Here is a 21,001-nt window from a genome sequence, read left to right as displayed (position 1 = left end):
AAGTTATGAAACTTTGCAAACACTTTGTCTGCACTGATATCAGGACGGGCTCATTGGGAGTACAGATGATGGCAGTGACAGGCTCAGTCACTGGGGATACGCTGCTGCAGGAGGACACAGGCGCTCACCCTTTGGGTCCAAAAGAAAGTATCCTGAACCCCTCCAATTTCTGCAGGAGAATCAGTCATACTTTGACTAGTCCTTACAAAGTATTGAGCGCCGCAGCCAATCAATGGTTGCTAACTGGCTGCAGCACTCACACGTCCTCCTGGACAAAACTCAAAGAGTGAACGCTGCAGCCACTGATTGGCTGCAGCGCTCAGTTGACATAACAATATCACAGGAGTGCTGGCAGACCGCCACCGACATCACTTGGACGGCTCCAGGGCAGGAGGCGAGTATAAGGTGTTTGTTTTTTTATTGGGGATAGACAACCCCTTTAAGGGTTAGGTAACCAGTATATATCTCCACTACAGGAAGGTATAGAAACCAGCAAAGGATAAACCCCATCCTGTACTGTTCAGGTGGTATCATACCTTTATGTGACAATGCGGCGGCCATCATCATCCCTCACTCTCGAGCTCACCCGTTTCTTTCCTGCGCATGTGACGTCCATCAGTCACTTGCACTGTGGTCTTGTTATGTAGTATGGAGCGAAGCAGCGGATCTTTTGCCACTTCTCTCAAAGAGATTGGGTCTGGTGAAAATTAAAGGGGTTGTCCGGCTCTAGGGACATTATTTTTCCTTACTTAAATTCATGTATTTGCTGCTAAAATTATAATTTTCTTAAAAATGTTACACCATTCGCCTCCTATAGCCACGGCGCTGCAGAAGGAGGTAACTGAGACACCGTCAGTGAGCTGATTCTGATGCTCCAGACTTTAACAGTTGTTTGTTCTTTGCTGATTTCTGACCACAGATGACATCAAACTTGAACGTGTCGGGAATTGAGGAGCCTGTAAAAGCCAAAATGGAGCAAACTTGTTAATGAAACCCAAGTGTAAAAATTACAAAAAGAGATTAACAGCGGCGCTAGTATTATCAGGTACCAATTAGCTGCAAATAAGGACAAATACCACCATTTGAGTAGAGTAAGAAAGATATATATGTGTATAATTTGCGGTTCGACGTGCTGTTTGAGGAGAAGATTCGGAGTACAGGAGCGGTGCCCCAGCTGGTGACGCGCGTTCTCAATGTAGATCTTCCTTGAGATCTTCTCCTGACAGAGACTCGCGGCGAGTCAAAGCGTTGGTGACGTCACACTGTCAAAGTCAGTACGGATAGCTGCTTGGACAAAAACCCTACGCGTTTCAGAAAACGACAGTTTCCTTCTTCAGGGATGGTCCAAGTGCGGTGGGTAAATGTTTATATACAAGCTCGACTTCAAAAATCCACTCTCAACACATGAAATCTCCTCCGCGCCAATGATTCTGAACTTTTTGAATACCCCATAGTTCTGTGCCAACAACGGATCCCCCATGTTTATCTATATAGTGTTTTGTGAGGGGGTGGCAGTAAAACGTATTCCTTATGACCCGCAGATGCTCACCAAGTGGATATTTGACTTAGATACACTGAAACCAAAAGGACTAAACAGCGAAGTAGAACTGTTTGCTTTTCAGTGACTGACAGATATACAAGTGATTCTCACTAAATTAGATTATCATCAAGAAGTTAATTTATTTCAGTTCTTCAATACAAAAAGTGAAACTCATATATTATATACAGTCATTACACACAGAGGGATCTATTATATAGAGTCATTACACACAGAGTGATCTATTTCAAGTGTTTATTTCTGTTAATGTTGATGATTATGGCTTACAGCCAATGAAAACACAAAAGTCATTATCTCAGTAAATTAGAATACTTTATAACAGCTTGAAAAATGTTTTTAAAATCTGAAATGTTGTCCCACTGAAATGTATGTTCAGTAAATGCCTCAATACTTGGTCGGATCCTTTTGCATCAATTACTGCATCAATGCGGCAATGTGGCATGGAGGCGATCAGCCTGTGGCACTGCTGAGGTGTTATGGAAGCCCAGGTGGCTTTGATCGCAGCCTTCAGCTCGTCTGCATTGTTGGGTCTGGTGTCTCATCTTCCTCTTGACTATACCCCATAGATTCTCTATAATAGATTCTCTATGGGGTTAAGGTCAGGCGAGTTTTCTGGCCAATCAAGCACAGTGATACTATTGATTGTAAACCAGGTATTGGTACTTTTGGCCGTGTGGACAGGGGCCAAGTCCTGCTGGAGAATGACATTTCCATCTCCAGAAAGCTTGTCGGCAGAGGGAAGCATGAAGTGCTCTACAATGTCCTGGTAGACGGCTGCGCTGACTTTGGTCTTGATAAAACACAGTGGACCTACACCAGCAGATGACATGGCTCCCCAAACCATCACTGATTGTGGACACTTCACACTAGACCTCAAGCAGCTTGGATTGTGGCCTCTCCACTCTTCCTCCAGACTCTGGGACCTTGATTTCCAAATGAAAATTGGAACTATGGGACCTTGTGGAGTGTGTCAGTGACTGCCTTCTGGACATCTGTCAAGTCAGCAGTCTTCCCCGTGATTGTGGAGCCTACTGAAACAGACTAAGGGACCTTTCTAAATGTTTAGAAAGCCTTTGTAGGTGTTTTTTGTTAATTATTCTAATTTCCTGAGATAATGACTTTTGTGTTCTCATTGGCTGTAAGCCATAATCATCAACATTAACAGAAATAATCACTTGAAATAGATCACTCTGTTTGTAATGACTCTATATAATATAGGAGTTTCACTTTTTGTATTGAAGAACTGAAATAAATTAACTTTTTGATGATATTCTAATTTAGTGAGAAGCACCTGTATAATTGATCGTTATCAGTCAAGCTTGTATATTAGGATTTACCCACCTCACTTGGATCTTCCCTGAAGAAGGAAACCGTTGTTTAGGATTTTTGGTCCAAACAACTCTCTGTACTGACTCTCCCCGTGTGACGTCAGAGACACTTTGACTTGCCGCGAGTCTCCGTCAGCTCTTCTCCCGAGGAGGATCTACATGGAGAGCGCGCGTCACCGGCTGGGGCACCGCTCGTGTACTTAAACCCTTTAACAAGTCCTTAAATGTTTAGAATAATTTTGGTCCAAGTGTAAAAACTATTTTTTTTTACACTAAGTAAATTTTGATAAAAAAAAAAAACCAATGCCCCAGTGGTGGCCAAGCACCTCCTTATACCTTCCCTGATGGTAGACTCCCTGCTACCCGTCATACATGACCTAAAATAAATGCAAAAATACAAATAAATAATCATTTCAAAAGGAAAAAATGGGGAGGAATTTGTAATTAATAAATAAATAAAAACCAAGATGTAACAATGAGCAGCAATATTTGGCCCCATTTATAGTATTTGGCCGAAACAAAAATGGCGACTTCTGCTGTCACGTGATCTGAGAGAAGAGACCATAGAGTTAACACCTAAGTCTGGCGCCACCTGGTGATCGGTGGAAGGAACTTCAGCGGCTGAGAGTCTGACTGAGCAGAGAAAGGGAAATGGCGGCCGGCGGCGGCGGCTTAGCCTGATCCGGAGGAAAGAGTGTGCGGAGCTGCCGGGCGGTGCATGCCGGAGGACGAGCCGCGGACAGGAGCAGGGACAAGGGCGGCGGGCGACAACGAGAGCCGGAGCCTGAGAGCCCTCACCGGCCGCCGCTAGCAACATGGTGAAGACCCGGCTCAGCTCCCGGCAGGGCCCGGACGTGAGGTTCATCTCATCCCGCACCCGCTCCGGACAGAGCCGGCTCTCCGGCAGGACACAGCCGGCCGAGGTAATGAGCAGGCGGCAGACGGCGGCCATTGTGTCTGAGCCTGTCTGCGGCTGGGCTGGGCTGTGATATGGAGGCACACACAGACCCCTATATATATGTGTAATCACACCACAGACCCCTATATATATGTGGTACCACACCACAGACCCCTATATATATGTGGTATCACACCACAGACCCCTGTATATATGTGGTATCACACCACAGACCCCTATATATATGTGGTATCACACCACAGACCCCTATATATATGTGGTACCACACCACAGACCCCTATATATATGTGTAATCACACCACAGACCCCTATATATATGTGGTACCACACCACAGACCCCTATATATATGTGGTACCACACCACAGACCCCTATATATATGTGGTATCACACCACAGACCCCTGTATATATGTGGTATCACACCACAGACCCCTATATATATGTGGTATCACACCACAGACCCCTATATATATGTGGTACCACACCACAGACCCCTATATATATGTGTAATCACACCACAGACCCCTATATATATGTGGTATCACACCACAGACCCCTATATATATGTGGTACCACACCACAGACCCCTGTATATATGTGCAATCACACCACAGACCCCTATATATATGTGGTATCACACCACAGACCCCTGTATATATGTGGTATCACACCACAGACCCCTATATATATGTGGTATCACACCACAGACCCCTATATATATGTGGTATCACACCACAGACCCCTGTATATATGTGCAATCACACCACAGACCCCTATATATATGTGGTATCACACCACAGACCCCTATATATATGTGGTATCACACCACAGACCCCTATATATATGTGGTATCACACCACAGACCCCTGTATATATGTGCAATCACACCACAGACCCCTATATATATGTGGTATCACACCACAGACCCCTATATATATGTGGTATCACACCACAGACCCCTATATATATGTGGTATCACACCACAGACCCCTATATATATGTGGTATCACACCACAGACCCCTGTATATATGTGCAATCACACCACAGACCCCTATATATATGTGGTATCACACCACAGACCCCTATATATATGTGGTATCACACCACAGACCCCTATATATATATGTGTAATCACACCACAGACCCCTATATATATGTGGTATCACACCACAGACCCCTATATATATATGTGTAATCACACCACAGACCCCTATATATATGTGATATCACACCACAGACCCCTATATATATGTGGTACCACACCAGACCCCTATATATATGTGTAATCACACCACAGACCCCTGTATATATGTGGTATCACACCACAGACCCCTATATATATGTGGTACCACACCACAGACCCCTGTATATATGTGATATCACACCACAGACCCCTATATATATGTGGTATCACACCACAGACCCCTATATATATGTGGTACCACACCACAGACCCCTATATATATATGTGTAATCACAACACAGACCCCTGTATATATGTGGTATCACACCACAGACCCCTATATATATGTGGTATCACACCACAGACCCCTATATATATGTGTAATCACACCACAGACCCCTATATATATGTGTAATCACACCACAGACCCCTATATATATGTGGTATCACACCACAGACCCCTATATATATGTGGTATCACACCACAGACCCCTATATATATGTGGTATCACACCACAGACCCCTATATATATGTGGTATCACACCACAGACCCCTATATATATGTGGTATCACACCACAGACCCCTATATATATGTGGTATCACACCACAGACCCCTATATATATGTGGTATCACACCACAGACCCCTATATATATGTGTAATCACACCACAGACCCCTGTATATATGTGGTATCACACCACAGACCCCTATATATATGTGGTACCACACCACAGACCCCTATATATATGTGGTACCACACCACAGACCCCTATATATATGTGGTACCACACCACAGACCCCTATATATATGTGGTACCACACCACAGACCCCTATATATATGTGGTACCACACCACAGACCCCTATATATATGTGGTACCACACCACAGACCCCTATATATATGTGTAATCACACCACAGACCCCTATATATGTGTAATCACACCACAGACCCCTATATATGTGTAATCACACCACAGACCCCTATATATATGTGTAATCACACCACAGACCCCTATATATATGTGTAATCACACCACAGACCCCTATATATATGTGTAATCACACCACAGACCCCTATATATATATGTGTAATCACACCACAGACCCCTATATATATGTGTAATCACACCACAGACCCCTATATATATATGTGTAATCACACCACAGACCCCTATATATATATGTGTAATCACACCACAGACCCCTATATATATGTGTAATCACACCACAGACCCCTATATATATGTGTAATCACACCACAGACCCCTATATATATGTGTAATCACACCACAGACCCCTATATATATGTGTAATCACACCACAGACCCCTATATATATGTGTAATCACACCACAGACCCCTATATATATGTGTAATCACACCACAGACCCCTATATATATGTGTAATCACACCACAGACCCCTATATATATGTGTAATCACACCACAGACCCCTATATATATGTGTAATCACACCACAGACCCCTATATATATGTGTAATCACACCACAGACCCCTATATATGTGTAATCACACCACAGACCCCTATATATGTGTAATCACACCACAGACCCCTATATATATATATATATGTGTAATCACACCACAGACCCCTATATATATGTGTAATCACACCACAGACCCCTATATATATGTGTAATCACACCACAGACCCCTATATATATATATATGTGTAATCACACCACAGACCCCTATATATATATATGTGTAATCACACCACAGACCCCTATATATATATATATATATATATATGTGTAATCACACCACAGACCCCTATATATATATGTGTAATCACACCACAGACCCCTATATATATATGTGTAATCACACCACAGACCCCTATATATATATGTGTAATCACACCACAGACCCCTGTATATATGTGGTATCACACCACAGACCCCTGTATATATGTGGTATCACACCACAGACCCCTGTATATATGTGGTATCACACCACAGACCCCTGTATATATCTATTATTAAAACACAGACCCCTATATACAGTACAGACCAAAAGTTTGGACACACCTTCTAATGTAAAGATTTTTCTGTATTTTCATGACTAAGAAAATTGTACATTCACACTGAAGGCATCAAAACTATGAATTAACACATGTGGAATTATATACTTAACAAAAAAGTGTGAAACAACTGAAAATATGTCTTATATTCTATTGGGCAAACTTTGAAAGTGTCCCCAAGTGCAGTTTCAAAAACCATCAAGCGCTACAAAGAAACTGGCTCACATGAGGACCGCCCCAGGAAAGGAAGACCAAGAGTCACCTGTGCTTCTGAGGATAAGTTTATCCGAGTCACCAGCCTCAGAAATCACAGGTTAACAGCAGCTCAGATTAGAGACCAGGTCAATGCCACACAGAGTTCTAGCAGCAGACACATCTCTACAACAACTGTTAAGAGGAGACTTTGTGCAGCAGGCCTTCATGGTAAAATAGCTGCTGGAAACCACTGCTAAGGACAGGCAACAAGCAGAAGAGACTTGTTTGGGCTAAAGAACACAATGAATGGATATTAGACCAGTGGAAATCTGTGCTTTGGTCTGATGAGTCCAAATTTCAGATCTTTGGTTCCAACCATCGTGCCTTTGTGCGACGCAGAAAAGATGAACGGATGGACTCTACATGCTTGGTTCCCACCGTGAAGCATGGAGGAGGAGGTGTGATGGTGTGGGGGTGCTTTGCTGGTGACGCTGTTGGGGATTTATTCAAAATTGAAGGCATACTGAACCAGCATGGCTACCACAGCATCTTGCAGCGGCATGCTATTCCATCCGGTTTGTGTTTAGTTGGACCATCATTTATTTTTCAACAGGACAATGACCTCAAACACACCTCCAGGCTGTGTAAGGGCTATTTGACCAAGGAGGAGAGTGATGGGGTGCTACGCCAGATGACCTGGCCTCCACAGTCACCAGACCTGAACCCAATCGAGATGGTTTGGGGTGAGCTGGACCGCAGAGTGAAGGCAAAAGGGCCAACAAGTGCTAAGCATCTCTGGGAACTCCTTCAAGATTGTTGGAAGACCATTTCCGGTGACTACCTCTTGAAGCTCATCAAGAGAATGCCAAGAGTGTGCAAAGCAGTCATCAAAGCAAAAGGTGGCTACTTTGAAGAACCTAGAATATAAGACATATTTTCAGTTGTTTCACACTTTTTTGTGAAGTATATAATTCCACATGTGTTAATTCATAGTTTTGATGCCTTCAGTGTGAATGTACAATTTTCAAAGTCATGAAAATGCAGAAAAATCTTTAAATGAGAAGGTGTGTCCAAACTTTTGGTCTGTACTGTATATGCAATATTACATCACAGACCCCTATATATATGTATTATTATACCACAGACCCTGATATGTGTATATATCTATGTTATTACACTACTGACCATTATGTTTTATATTACACTATGGGCTGGTGTATTATATCTGTTATTACACTACACACCGGTATATTATATAAACTATTACCCCACAGACCATTATATATATATATATATATATATAATATGCATGTTATACTACTGACCATTATATTCTATATTATTGCACTATGGGCTGGGGTATTATATACTATTACAATTACAGTACACACCAGTATATTATCATGCCACAGACAGATATATTCTATATTATTACACTATGGACTGGTATATTATATATCTATTATTACACCACAGACATATGTATGTATGTCATGGCAGAAAGTGTTGGCACCCTTGAAATTGTTCCAGAAAATGACGTATTTCTCCCAGACAATTAGGCTGTGTGCCCACGATGCGTTTTTTAAGTGTTTCCGCAGCGGCAAAAACGCTGCAGAAATGTTTAAAAAACGCATGGTAGAAGGCCTGCCATGGTCCCCAATGATAATCCGCATCTGCTGTGCACATGCTGCGGAAATTTCCGCTGCGGATTATCATTGCGGAAAAAAACGCAGGACTACCAATTATTTTGCGGAAGCGCTGCGTTTTCACCGCCATTGACTTGCATTAGATCTCAAGGATTATGCTTCACTAGATAAGCACATGCGGAATCCATGCATTTCATTGTGCGGATGGTACCCGGATGTGGAGGACAGGAGACTCTCCTCCGGACCCGGGTACCATAGAACCTGTAAAAAATAAAAAAGAATAAAATAAAAAATGTTATATTTACCTTCTGACGGACCCCGTTGCGCTCGTCCTCTCATGCCGGCAGATCGCGATGGACTTGAGGACCTGCGCTGACGTCATAGTCATGTGACGGTTCACGCGACGCTGACGTCGGCAGGTCCTTCAGTGTACCGCTGCGGGCAGCCAGGACGGAGCAAAGCAAGAGACCGGGGGCCATCAGAAGGTAAGTATAGATTTATTTTTTTATTTTTAAACACTCTTTTACGGTCACACTATATAAATCCATGCTGGTTGCTGGTTGCATGGATTTATATAGTGTGACCAAGTTGTCAAGCACTTTCCAAGTGATGCTGAAATCGCTTGTCAACCCGCATGCGGAAATGCATGTGAAGAACGCTTCACATCCACATGTCCCTGGCAGGAAAACGCATGTACAATCCGCATGTACAATCCGCATGTACAATCCGCATGTACAATCCGCATGTACAATCCGCATGCATTTTTTCTGCCAGGGAGATGTAGAAACGCTCAGGAAAAATCCAGAGCATTTCTGCATCGTGGGCACATAGCCTTACACATGTTTATGTCCTTTGTGTGTTTTGTAACAACACAAATAAAAGAGAAAAAAAAGGCAAAGTGGATATAACGCAAAACCCCAAAAATGGTCCAGTCAAAATTGTTGCCACCCTCAACTTAATATTTGGTTGCACTTTGGAATAAATACCTGCAATCAATCTCTTCCTATAACCATCAGCTTCTTACACCTCTCAGCTGGAATTTTGGACTCTTCTTTTGTAAACTGCTCCAGGTCCCTCATATTTGAAGGCATCTTCTCCCAACAGCAATTTTAGGATCTCTCCACAGGTGCTCAATGGGATTTAGATCCGGACTCATTGCTGCCACTTCAGAACTCTCCAGCTCTTTGTTTCCATCTATTTCTGGGGGCTTCTTGAAGTATGTTTGGGGTCATTGTCCTGTTGGAAAACCCATGACCTAGGATGCAAACCCAGCTTTCTGACACTGGGCACTACATTATAACCCAAAATCCTTTGGTAATCTTCAGATTTCATGATACTTTGCACACAGTCAAAGCACCCAGTGCCAGAGGCAGCAAAACAATCCCAAAACATCTTTGAACCTCCACTTCAGTTGACTGTAGTTACTGTGTTCTTTTCTTTGTCGGCCTTATTCTATTTTTGGTAAACAGTAGAATGATGGGCTTTACCAAAAAGTTCTATCTTAGTCTCATCTCCACAATACGCTATCACAGAAGGATTTTGGCTTAGTCACGTACATTTTGGCAAACTGCAGTCTACCTCTTTTATGTCTGTGTCAGCAGTGTGGTCCTCCTAGGTCTCCTGCCGTAGTGTTTCATTTCATACAAATGTCAACATAGTTTGCGCTGACACTGATGCACCCTGAGCCTGCAGGACAGCTTGAATTTCTTTGGAACGTGATTGGGGCTTCTTAACCATCCAGACTATCCTGCGTTGCAACCTTTCATCAATTTTTCTCTGCCGTTCATGTCCAGGGAAATTAGCTACAGTACCATGGGTTATATACTTCTTGATTATATTACACACCATGGACAAAGAAAGATTAAGATCTCGGGAGATGGACTTGTAACCTTGAGATTGTTGATATTTTTCAACAATTTTGGTTCTCAAGCCCTCAGACAGTTCTCTTCTCCTCTTTCTGTTTTCCATGCTTAGTGTGGCACACAGAGACACACAATGCAAAGATTGATTCATCTTCTTCCTTTTTCGTCTGATCTCAGGTGTAATTTTCATATCGTCCACACCTGTTACTTGCCACAGGTGAGTTTGAACGAGCATCACATGCTTGTTACAAAGTTGTTTACCCACAATTTTGGAAAAGTGCCAACATTTTTATCCTGCCCATTTTGGGGGCTTTGTGTGAAATTATGTCCAATTTGCCTTTTTTTCTCTTTTTGTGTTTTTTCCAAAACACACAAAGGAAATAAACATGTGTAATTGCAAAATCATTTTCTGGAACACTTTCAAGGGAACCAACACTTTCGGCCATGACTGTATGTATTACACTACAGATCTATCTATCTATCTATCTATCTATCTATCTATCTATCTATCTATCTATCTATCTATCTATCTATCTATCACATTTTGGGCTGGTAGATGACACTGTATTATATGTGTACAGTGTATTATAAGATGTTACATTCTTGTATATTATAACGTGCGATATCACATATTATGACAGGCTTTTCATGGTGTTACGCTGGGCTGTAATGTTACAGTGGGATGTGTTGTGTGCGGCTCTGTAGTGTTCGCTGTGTATAACTGTGGGGACTGCAGTAGAGCGGCGACAAAATTTGCAACTTTTCTAAACAGTTGTAATTGATGAAACTTTTGAAAACATCTGGAAATCCCAAATTGTGCCCACAATGGAGAAAAAAACAGGCGACAGACTTAAAATAAGGCGCAAACTACAAGAAGAATTAGGAGCAAATGAAAAACCAGTAACTGCGCTGTGGATGAAGGTGGCGCGGAGGGGACTTGTCGCTGGGTGGCGCGGAGGGAACTTGTCGCTGGGTGCCGGGAGCATTGAGGTGGCGCGGAGGGAACTTGTCGCTGGGTGCCGGGAGCATTGAGGTGGCGCTTAGGGGACTTGTCGCTGGGTGCCGGGAGCATTGAGGTGGCGCGGAGGGAACTTGTCGCTGGGTGCCGGGAGCATTGAGGTGGCGCGGAGGGAACTTGTCGCTGGGTGGCGCGGAGGGGACTTGTCGCTGGGTGCCGGGAGCATTGAGGTGGCGCGGAGGGAACTTGTCGCTGGGTGCCGGGAGCATTGAGGTGGCGCGGAGGGAACTTGTCGCTGGGTGCCGGGAGCATTGAGGTGGCGCTTAGGGGACTTGTCGCTGGGTGCCGGGAGCATTGAGGTGGCGCGGAGGGGATTTGTCACTGAGTGCCGGGAGCATTGAGGTGGCGCGGAGGGGACTTGTCGCTGAGTGCCGGGAGCATTGAGGTGGCGTGGAGGGAACTTGTCGCTGGGTGGCGCGGAGGGAACTTGTCGCTGGGTGCCGGGAGCATTGAGGTGGCGCTTAGGGGACTTGTCGCTGGGTGCCGGGAGCATTGAGGTGGCGCGGAGGGGACTTGTCGCTGAGTGCCGGGAGCATTGAGGTGGCGCTTAGGGGACTTGTCGCTGAGTGCCGGGAGCATTGAGGTGGCGTGGAGGGAACTTGTCGCTGGGTGGCGCGGAGGGAACTTGTCGCTGGGTGCCGGGAGCATTGAGGTGGCGCTTAGGGGACTTGTCGCTGGGTGCCGGGAGCATTGAGGTGGCGCGGAGGGGACTTGTCGCTGGGTGCCGGGAGCATTGAGGTGGCGCTTAGGGGACTTGTCACTGAGTGCCGGGAGCATTGAGGTGGCGCGGAGGGGACTTGTCGCTGGGTGCCGGGAGCATTGAGGTGGCGCGGAGGGGACTTGTCGCTGAGTGCCGGGAGCATTGAGGTGGCGCGGAGGGAACTTGTCGCTGGGTGCCGGGAGCATTGAGGTGGCGCGGAGGGAACTTGTCGCTGGGTGCCGGGAGCATTGAGGTGGCGCGGAGGGAACTTGTCGCTGGGTGCCGGGAGCATTGAGGTGGCGCGGAGGGAACTTGTCGCTGGGTGCCGGGAGCATTGAGGTGGCGCGGAGGGAACTTGTCGCTGAGTGCCGGGAGCATTGAGGTGGCGCGGAGGGGACTTGTCGCTGAGTGCCGGGAGCATTGAGGTGGCGCGGAGGGGACTTGTCGCTGAGTGCCGGGAGCATTGAGGTGGCGCGGAGGGGACTTGTCGCTGAGTGCCGGGAGCATTGAGGTGGCGCGGAGGGGACTTGTCGCCGGGCTCATGGAGGTGGCACAGTTGAGTTTGTTTTTTTTCCCTTTTTTTTTTTATACAGGACGACAGGTAACTTTGAAGTGTTTCTGTAGCGCACAGATGACACATCCAGCTCTGCTGCACCAGGTAGAGCTCAGCTTGTCCTACGGCATAGTACAATTTTTTGCCCTTTTCCACCATGGGAGTGACACTCGGCTCTGCTCCATCTGCCCTGCACTTAGCTCTCCTTATGACTTGCCGCCCCTGTCCCCGTCCGCCCCTGTCCCCCGTCCGGTGATTTAGCCGCTGATCTGGGTCTTCTGGCCTCATCGTCTCCATGTCGTCTGTGTGCCGTATCCGGGCTCTGCAGGGCTTTGTGCCCATTGTGCTGCGGGTGTAGTGCGGGCACAGCAGGTGCTTGTCTGGATTGTAGAAAAGAACAAAACTTTCCTTGGAGCGCAGCGCCCTCTCTGGTGGATGACTCCTTGGCTGTCACAGCTGGTGTAAGGTGTTGCTGGAGCCTCCCTGTGACTCCTTTCCTTGTCTCCTTGTCTTCTTGCCTTTCATGCTGCATTGTGTCCCAGTGACTGTGGCCGATCCGTGTGCGGACCCCCGCTGCAGGAATCCGGGGGGCAGAGCTTCATTTCTGCTGCTGATTTCACTGCAGATACACGTCTGTTTATTTTTTAAATGCTGGCGGCAATGTTGGGAGTTGTCGTCTGGGCATGTTGAGAATTGTAGTGTAGACATTCACAGTGCAGACAGGACTGCTCCTCAGAAAGACCCTGCAGGGTTCACGGCCCCCCAGACTTCCTGTAGGGATCAGCGCTGGCAGTCACTAGGATGTCCCCGGTGCTTCTTGGCATCGGGTCCTGGTACTGATCACTGTCATTACCCGTCATCTGACCGCTGCAGCCAATCGCTGTCCTCAGTTGTTCATTGCTTCTTGTTCTGCTAGTGACCCCTGGTGCTGCCCAGGGTTACAGCACGTGTTTTTACTTTTTTCTTGCTTCTATATTTTCCTTTTATATTTATTACTCACTTCTCCCCATTGAAAAGTGTAATGATAACACTGAGTCAACAATTAACGTATTTCCAGGGTGAATAACAGAGGAATGGCATTCTATAAGTAGAACTGCCATAGATCATTAATAATATTACTAATAATCTTGGAGCATATCTACTTCGAACTCAGTATCGCGGCGTCCCTCTGTTGTTCCTCCTGGAAACTCATAACTATACTGATGATTGGGGGGTTATTATTTCTGTTGTCAGTGGGTAAAACCACAACACACTGCCGACTTATCAATGTTTTCATGCTTTTCCAGGAGGAAGAACAGATGGACGGCACAGCGTAGAGTTCTGAGCAATTATGTTCATCAACATACTGGTGTTATTCCTCCTGGAATGCCTACATTTCTGACCTTTTGTCCATGTACTTCTGCTGTCAGAGCTGATTTATGTATGGTCTTGACAAGAGCAATAATAACCCCCCAGTCATCTATTTATTCATGCGTTTCCAGGAGGAACAACACAGGGACCGTATTAATGTAAATCTGCTCCAGGATCATTATTAGTAAATCCATCGGATCCTCGTTATTGGGGAGGAGTTGTAGTGGGGTCGCGGCTTGTGGGGGTCCGGATCAGCAGAGCTGTGTGTGTACCTGGCGGCTGTCTGGTTACATTCCCGGCTCTCTCAGCACAAGTTCATCTGGGGCCGCACATAACTCTGCTGCCTCCTGCCATGTAAACAAAGGAGCAGCTGGTGCGCAGAGCGGCCTGCAGTCATGTGCGCTGCCTGCACATATGTATGCCTGGCTGTGCGAGAGCCCCCCCCCGCCATAAAAGAGTTCGCCCGCCCCCTCCGGCCATACCAGAGCCCCCCCCCCCCCCAACCATACCAGAGCCCCCCCCCCCCCCTCGGCCATACCAGAGCCCCCCCCCCCCCACAGCCATACGAGAGGCCCCCCCAGCCATACGAGAGCCTACCCTGCTATACCCTCTGACCCTCTGATCAGAGATTGATCCAAGTGTCGGCGTAGTGCCATCCGCTTCTTCTCCATTGTCAGTGCGCAGAAATCAGACTGCACTCAGATGTCATTCAAGTGCAGCCCATGGTTTCCACATACTTAATGGCTTTCACGGCCGAGCGCGATCTGAATATTGAATCAAACTTGGAGGGGGGTCGTGCTGGGCGGAGGGGGGGGGACGTGCCGGGCGCCGCCCCATGGACTATAATTGGTCTGAATACGATCTGATGTTGGATTGCACTCGGACCGATAATACAGCCGTCTGCACCTGTCCTAGTGGAAATAAGAGAAAAAGAGAGAACAATTGCAATTAGACCATCACCTGGAAACCGGTCTCTGTTGCACGTTGCTGATGAGAGGGTCGGGATATGGCACAAGCAGCATGAATGGACGACCCATGGTGGGGGTTGTTTTCTCCGTACACCCTGACTCCTCTGATACCTGTGGATGGACATTTGGACAAAAACCGTCAATACCTTGTATTTTCTTGAACCCAATGTGTTACAGATGCGCATTGACAGAATATATGAGCAAACCACTAACACTTCAGTCCCCCCAGACCTCGATCCCGGTGATGTTCTAAAACAATGAGACCTCAAAATGCATCAATACAAAAAGCCAGATAATAATATACACAAATCAATATAATTAAAAACTGGAGATGAATATAGACAAAATATTGGGAGCCTTTAACTAAGGGGTCATCCAGGGTAGGGCTGTGTGCACACAGCTTCATTCAGACGCCCAGTTTTCCCATGTGGCTCGGCCCACGTTCTTGCCGCGTCTTCGCTTGTGTCGTCCTCCGCTTTATGCTGTTAAGTATAGACAGCAGGTCACAAACTTAGTTTGGTTCAACATGGGAGGCTAACACACAATATATCACAAAAGTGAGTACACCCCTGACATTTTTGTAAATGTTTTATTATATCTTTTCATGGGACGACACTGATACAATGTACAGTAGTCAGTGTACGGCTTGTATAACAGTGTAAGTTTGGTGCCCGCTAAACAACTCGACACAGCCATTAAAGTCTAAACCGCTGGCAACAAATGTGAGTACACCCCTAAGTGAAAATGGCAAAATTGTGCCCAAAGTGTTAATAGTTTTTGTGACCACCATTATTTTTAACTCTTGGGCATGGAGGTCGCTAGAGTTTCACCAGTCGCCACTTGAATCCTCTTCCCTCCTCCATGACAGCTTCATGGAGATGGTGGATGTTGGAGACCTTGCTCTCCTCTTCTTCTTAGCATTTGAGGATGCCCCACAGATGCTCAATAGGGTTTAGGTCTGGAGACATGCTTGGCCAGTCCAGCACCTTTACCCTCCGTTTCTTTAGCAAGTCAGTTGTCATCTTGGAGGTGTGTTTGGGTTCGTTATGTTGGAATACTGCCCTGCGGCCCAGTTTCCAAAGCGAGGGGATGATGCTTTGCTTCAGTATTTCACAGTACATGTTGGCATTCATGGTTCCCACAATGAACTGTAGCTCCTCACAGCTGGCAGCACTCATGCAGCCCCAAACTATGACACTCCCACCACCATGCTTGACTGTAGGCAGGATACACTTGTCTTTGTACTCCTCACCTGATTGTTGCCACACACGCTTGACACCATCTGAACCAAATACGTTTCTCTTGGTGTAGTACAGAGTACAGGACATGGTTCCAGTAATCCATGTCCTTAGTCCCCTTGTCTTCAGCAAACTGTTTGCTTGCTTTGTTGTGCATCATCTTTAGAAGAGGCTTTCTTCTGCCATTACAGCCATGCAGACCAATGTGATGCAATGTGTGGTGGCGTATGGTCTGAGCTCTGACAGGCTGATCCCCCTCCAACCCTGTAACCTCAATGCTGGCAGCACTCATACATCTGTTCTGACCAGACAACCTCTGGATGTGACGCTGAGCACGTGCTCTCATATTCTGTGGTCGACCATGGCGAGGCCTCTTCTGTGTGGAACCTGTCTTGTTAAAACCCCTGTATGGTCTTGGCCGCTGTGCTTCAGCTCAATGTCAGGGTGTTGGCAATCTTATTATAGCCTCAGCCATCTTTATGTAGAGGAACAATTCTCTTTTTCAGATCCTCAGAGAGTTCTTTGCCATGAGGAGATACGTTGAACTTCCGGTGGCCAATATGAGACTGAGAGCCATGACACCAAATTTACCACCCTGCTCCCCATTCACACCTGAGACCTTGTAACACTAATGTCACATGACACTGGAGAGGGAAAATGGCTAATTGGGCACAATTTGGCCATTTTCACTTAGGGGTGTACTCACTTGTTGCCAGCGGTCTAGACCCTAATGGCTGTGCGGCGTTTAGAAGGCACCAAACTTTACCCTGTTACACATTGTATCAGTGTCATATCTTAAGTGTTGTCCCATGGAAAGATATAATAAAATGTTTACAAAAATGTCAGGGGTGTACTCACTTTTGTGATATACAGTACATTGGAAAGTGAGTGGAGGGGATCAAAATTTTAGATAATTTTTAAGCAGGATAAGTAATGAGGAATGGAAGGCGGAAATAAGGAAAGTAAGGGACGTGGCTACTTCTGTATAGAGGCGCGGAGAGAACGGCCTCCCGGAGGAACCATTAGGAGGCAGTGGTGGTCTTTACTAATAGGGTCCGGGCAATCATAGACTCCATACTGTGGATTGTTCAGGAGGAAAGAGAGTTATAGATATGTTCCGGGTGCTGTGATGGAGGAGACCAACCTATTCCCAAGATGAAACGTTTAATGGCGCTACACAGTTCAGGGACGGTCCGTCTCCTTCATCAGGTGCGGAGGATTCGGATACGGTGTGCACATAGCCTTAAAGTTGTAGGCTGGTGTGGGAAAAAATGCTGCAATATCTGTATGCTTTCTAAAATAGAAGCTTTACTAGTTTATTTTTCTTATCAATTAACAAAATACAAAAGTGAATGAACATAGGAGAAATGTAAATCCCATCAATAAGAGATACCGCCCTTTGCCTTCATCACTTCTTCGAGGCACTTACTCAGTTTTTGAAGGAACTCTGCAATAGCTTTCTCCAAACATCTTGAAGAACTAACCACTGATCTTTTTTGGATGTCACTTGTGCAAATACTTCTCTCCATGTAACCCCAGACTGGACAATGTGAGATCTGGGTTCTGTGGGGGTCGGATCATCACTCATTTTATTTCTTTACGCTGAAGATTGTTCTTAATGACATTGGCTGGATGTTTGGGGTGGTTGTCCTGCTGCAGAATTAGTTTGGAACCAATTATATACCTTGTATAATGGATAACTATCTGCCTGTATTTCTCACCATGGAAGACCCCATTAAAGAGGACCTGCCACCATGAAAATGCAGTCAAGTCTGCAGGCACCATGCGATCCAGAGCACCTGCTGACATTTTTCTGCATCCCAATTCTGTTTTTGTGCGTAGTTAAGTCACTTGGGCCAAAAACCATACCTTCCACATGGGAACAAGGCCAATTCTCCCATGAAGACCACTTCTGGCTAGGCTTTCTTGAACAGTAGATGGGTGTAGCTTGGTCCCCCTGGTTGTTTCCAATTCTTAACTGATGGCACTGCTGTACATCTTCCAGTAATCATGAGATGTCTTACATTTGCTATGCTAAGTTTCCTTGGCCGACCACTGCACCTACAGTCATCAACGTTGGCCATCTACAGTCATCAACGTTGGCCATCTACAGTCATCAACGTTGGCCATCTACAGTCATCAACGTTGGCCATCTACAGTCATCAACGTTGGCCATCTACAGTCATCAACGTTGGCCATCTACAGTCATCAACGTTGGCCATCTACAGTCATCAACGTTGGCCATCTACAGTCATCAACGTTGGCCATCTACAGTCATCAACGTTGGCCATCTACAGTCATCAACGTTGGCCATCTACAGTCATCAACGTTGGCCATCTACAGTCATCAACGTTGGCCATCTACAGTCATCAACGTTGGCCATCTACAGTCATAGAATCATAGAATCATAGAATGGTAGAGTTGGAAGGGACCTCCTGGGTCATCTGGTCCAACCCCCTGCTCAAAGCAGGATTCACTAGATCATCTCAGACAGATGTCTGTCCAGCCTCTGTTTGAAGACGTCCATTGAAGGGGAACTCACCACCTCTCGTGGCAGCCTGTTCCACTCATTAATCACCCTAACTGTCAAAAAGTTTTTTCTAATATCTAATCTGTGTCTCCTCCCATTTAGTTTCATCCCATTGCTTCTAGTCTTTCCTTGTGCAAATGAGAATAAAGATGATCCTTCTACAATGTGACAGCCCTTGACATATTTGTAGACAGCTATTAAGTCTCCTCTCAGTCTTCTTTTTTGCAAGCTAAACATTCCCAAATCCTGCAACCGTTCCTCATAGGACATGGTTTGCAGACCAGTCACCATTCTGGTCGCTCTTCTCTGAACTTGCTCCAGTTTGTCTATGTCTTTTTTAAAATGTGGTGCCCAAAACTGTACACAGTATTCCAGATGAGGTCTGACCAAAGAGGAGTAAAGACCGATAATGACTTCACGTGATCTAGACTGTATGCTTCTGTTAATACATCCCAGAATTGTATTTGCCTTTTTTGCTGCTGCATCACACTGTTGACTCATGTTCAGTCTATGATCTATTAGTATACCTAAGTCTTTTTCACATGTACTGTTGCTTAGCTCTATTCCTCCCATTTTGTATATGCTTTTTTCATTTTGGCCATCTACAGTCCTCAACGTTGGCGCTTTTTTCAAAAGAGCTTGAACATCACACCAGTCTGCTGTGAGATCTTTGCCTGGGAGAGACCTTGCTGATGCTGTATAACTACCTTGTGTCTTGTTGCTGAGCTCATTCCTTTCACGGTGTATGACTTGTAACTGTCTTCCACAACCTTGCCTTTTGTAGCAGAATTTGGCTGTTCCTTACCCAGTTTTAAGCCTCCTACACAGCAGTTTCTGTTTCTGACTGTTACATCCTGAATATGAAAATGATGATCAATATCAAGTTTGGAATAAATGGTTCCTCATACACCTGACTGTATTCCTACAAAATCCCTGACTTTGTACAAGTATATGTAGAAGAATTGATGGAGGCGAAGAGCGGTCACTAGATATTGATGTGTTTTAGATTTCTCTTTTCATCATTCACGTTTCATTTTGTTAATTAATAAAAATACACTGTTAACAATTTTATTTTAGAACCTTCTTACTTTTCAGTATTTTTTCCAAGCCTGCCTAAAACTTTTGCACAGTTCTGTATTTTTTTTATTTTTTTTAATGAAATAAAATTTTTATTGAAGGTTTTGTTAATATTATATATTCTCACGGCGTCCTGGTTTCCTCTCCCCCCCGCATACGATTTGTGAGGCAGATGGAGAGGTCGGCTCTGTGACCCATTTTACCCTTGATGCTGGTCCATTTGGCACCCAACGCATGGCGGTGCGGATGTGAGATTACACCTGTAAGGCCTTGTTCACATTTCAGTACTACGTTCGTATCACTCACTGGTAAGGTTCCTGATATAAATGCCAGTACGGAGCCTTTCAGCAGATCTCTGTTGCTGATCATGGTGTCCCGGGGCTCCAGCGTTCAGCTGTAATCTATGTGAACCTGTCAGTACTTGTCCAGCTTCCTTGCAGCACCAAGACTTGCGAAACGTCTCCCAAATAACACGTGCGAGACGCTGACGTGATGCCTAAGCCAAACATACATTGGGCAACTGTATGCCCACGTGTCCTGATCTGCTTGCCAAGTCCTTTAGTTTAGTTCCAGTTCAGCCTCCGCTTCTTTCCACAAAGAATAGTTGTCCTGTCCCAAAACTTCAGATGGCCGGCGACCTTTTATGTAGGAGAGGGGAACGGGGCGTTACATGCAACATCGAGCATTTACAGTTCTTTTACATGGGACAATGATCTGTAGAAATGACTCTTCCTACCAGTCGTTGCCCAGCGTCTGACCATATTTTTTTTTACACCTGTGTAAATAATAAAAAATCCTTTTTTCGGCAGCACATCCGTGTTTATAAGCCA

General features: G+C 45.4%; 1 protein-coding gene across 3 annotated transcripts in view; it reads left to right on the top strand.

The window, feature by feature from the left end:
* Window positions 1-3,482: 3,482 nt before the first annotated feature.
* Window positions 3,483-21,001, top strand: part of ATAD2B (ATPase family AAA domain containing 2B) — a 170,356-nt gene continuing 152,837 nt past the window's right edge. For all 3 annotated transcript variants that reach the window (XM_073674057.1, XM_073674058.1, XM_073674056.1), the window contains exon 1: window positions 3,483-3,809. In XM_073674057.1, the coding sequence (XP_073530158.1) occupies window positions 3,702-3,809 (108 nt within the window). In that variant the 5' untranslated portion in view covers window positions 3,483-3,701. The remainder of the gene's footprint in view (window positions 3,810-21,001) is intronic.

This window comes from Phyllobates terribilis, unplaced genomic scaffold (genome assembly GCF_046119375.1).
Source record: "Phyllobates terribilis strain yellow unplaced genomic scaffold, ASM4611937v1 Scaffold_3__8_contigs__length_932513732, whole genome shotgun sequence".
Taxonomy (NCBI): Eukaryota; Metazoa; Chordata; class Amphibia; order Anura; family Dendrobatidae; genus Phyllobates; species Phyllobates terribilis.
This window is presented reverse-complemented; position numbering and strand designations above follow the sequence as displayed.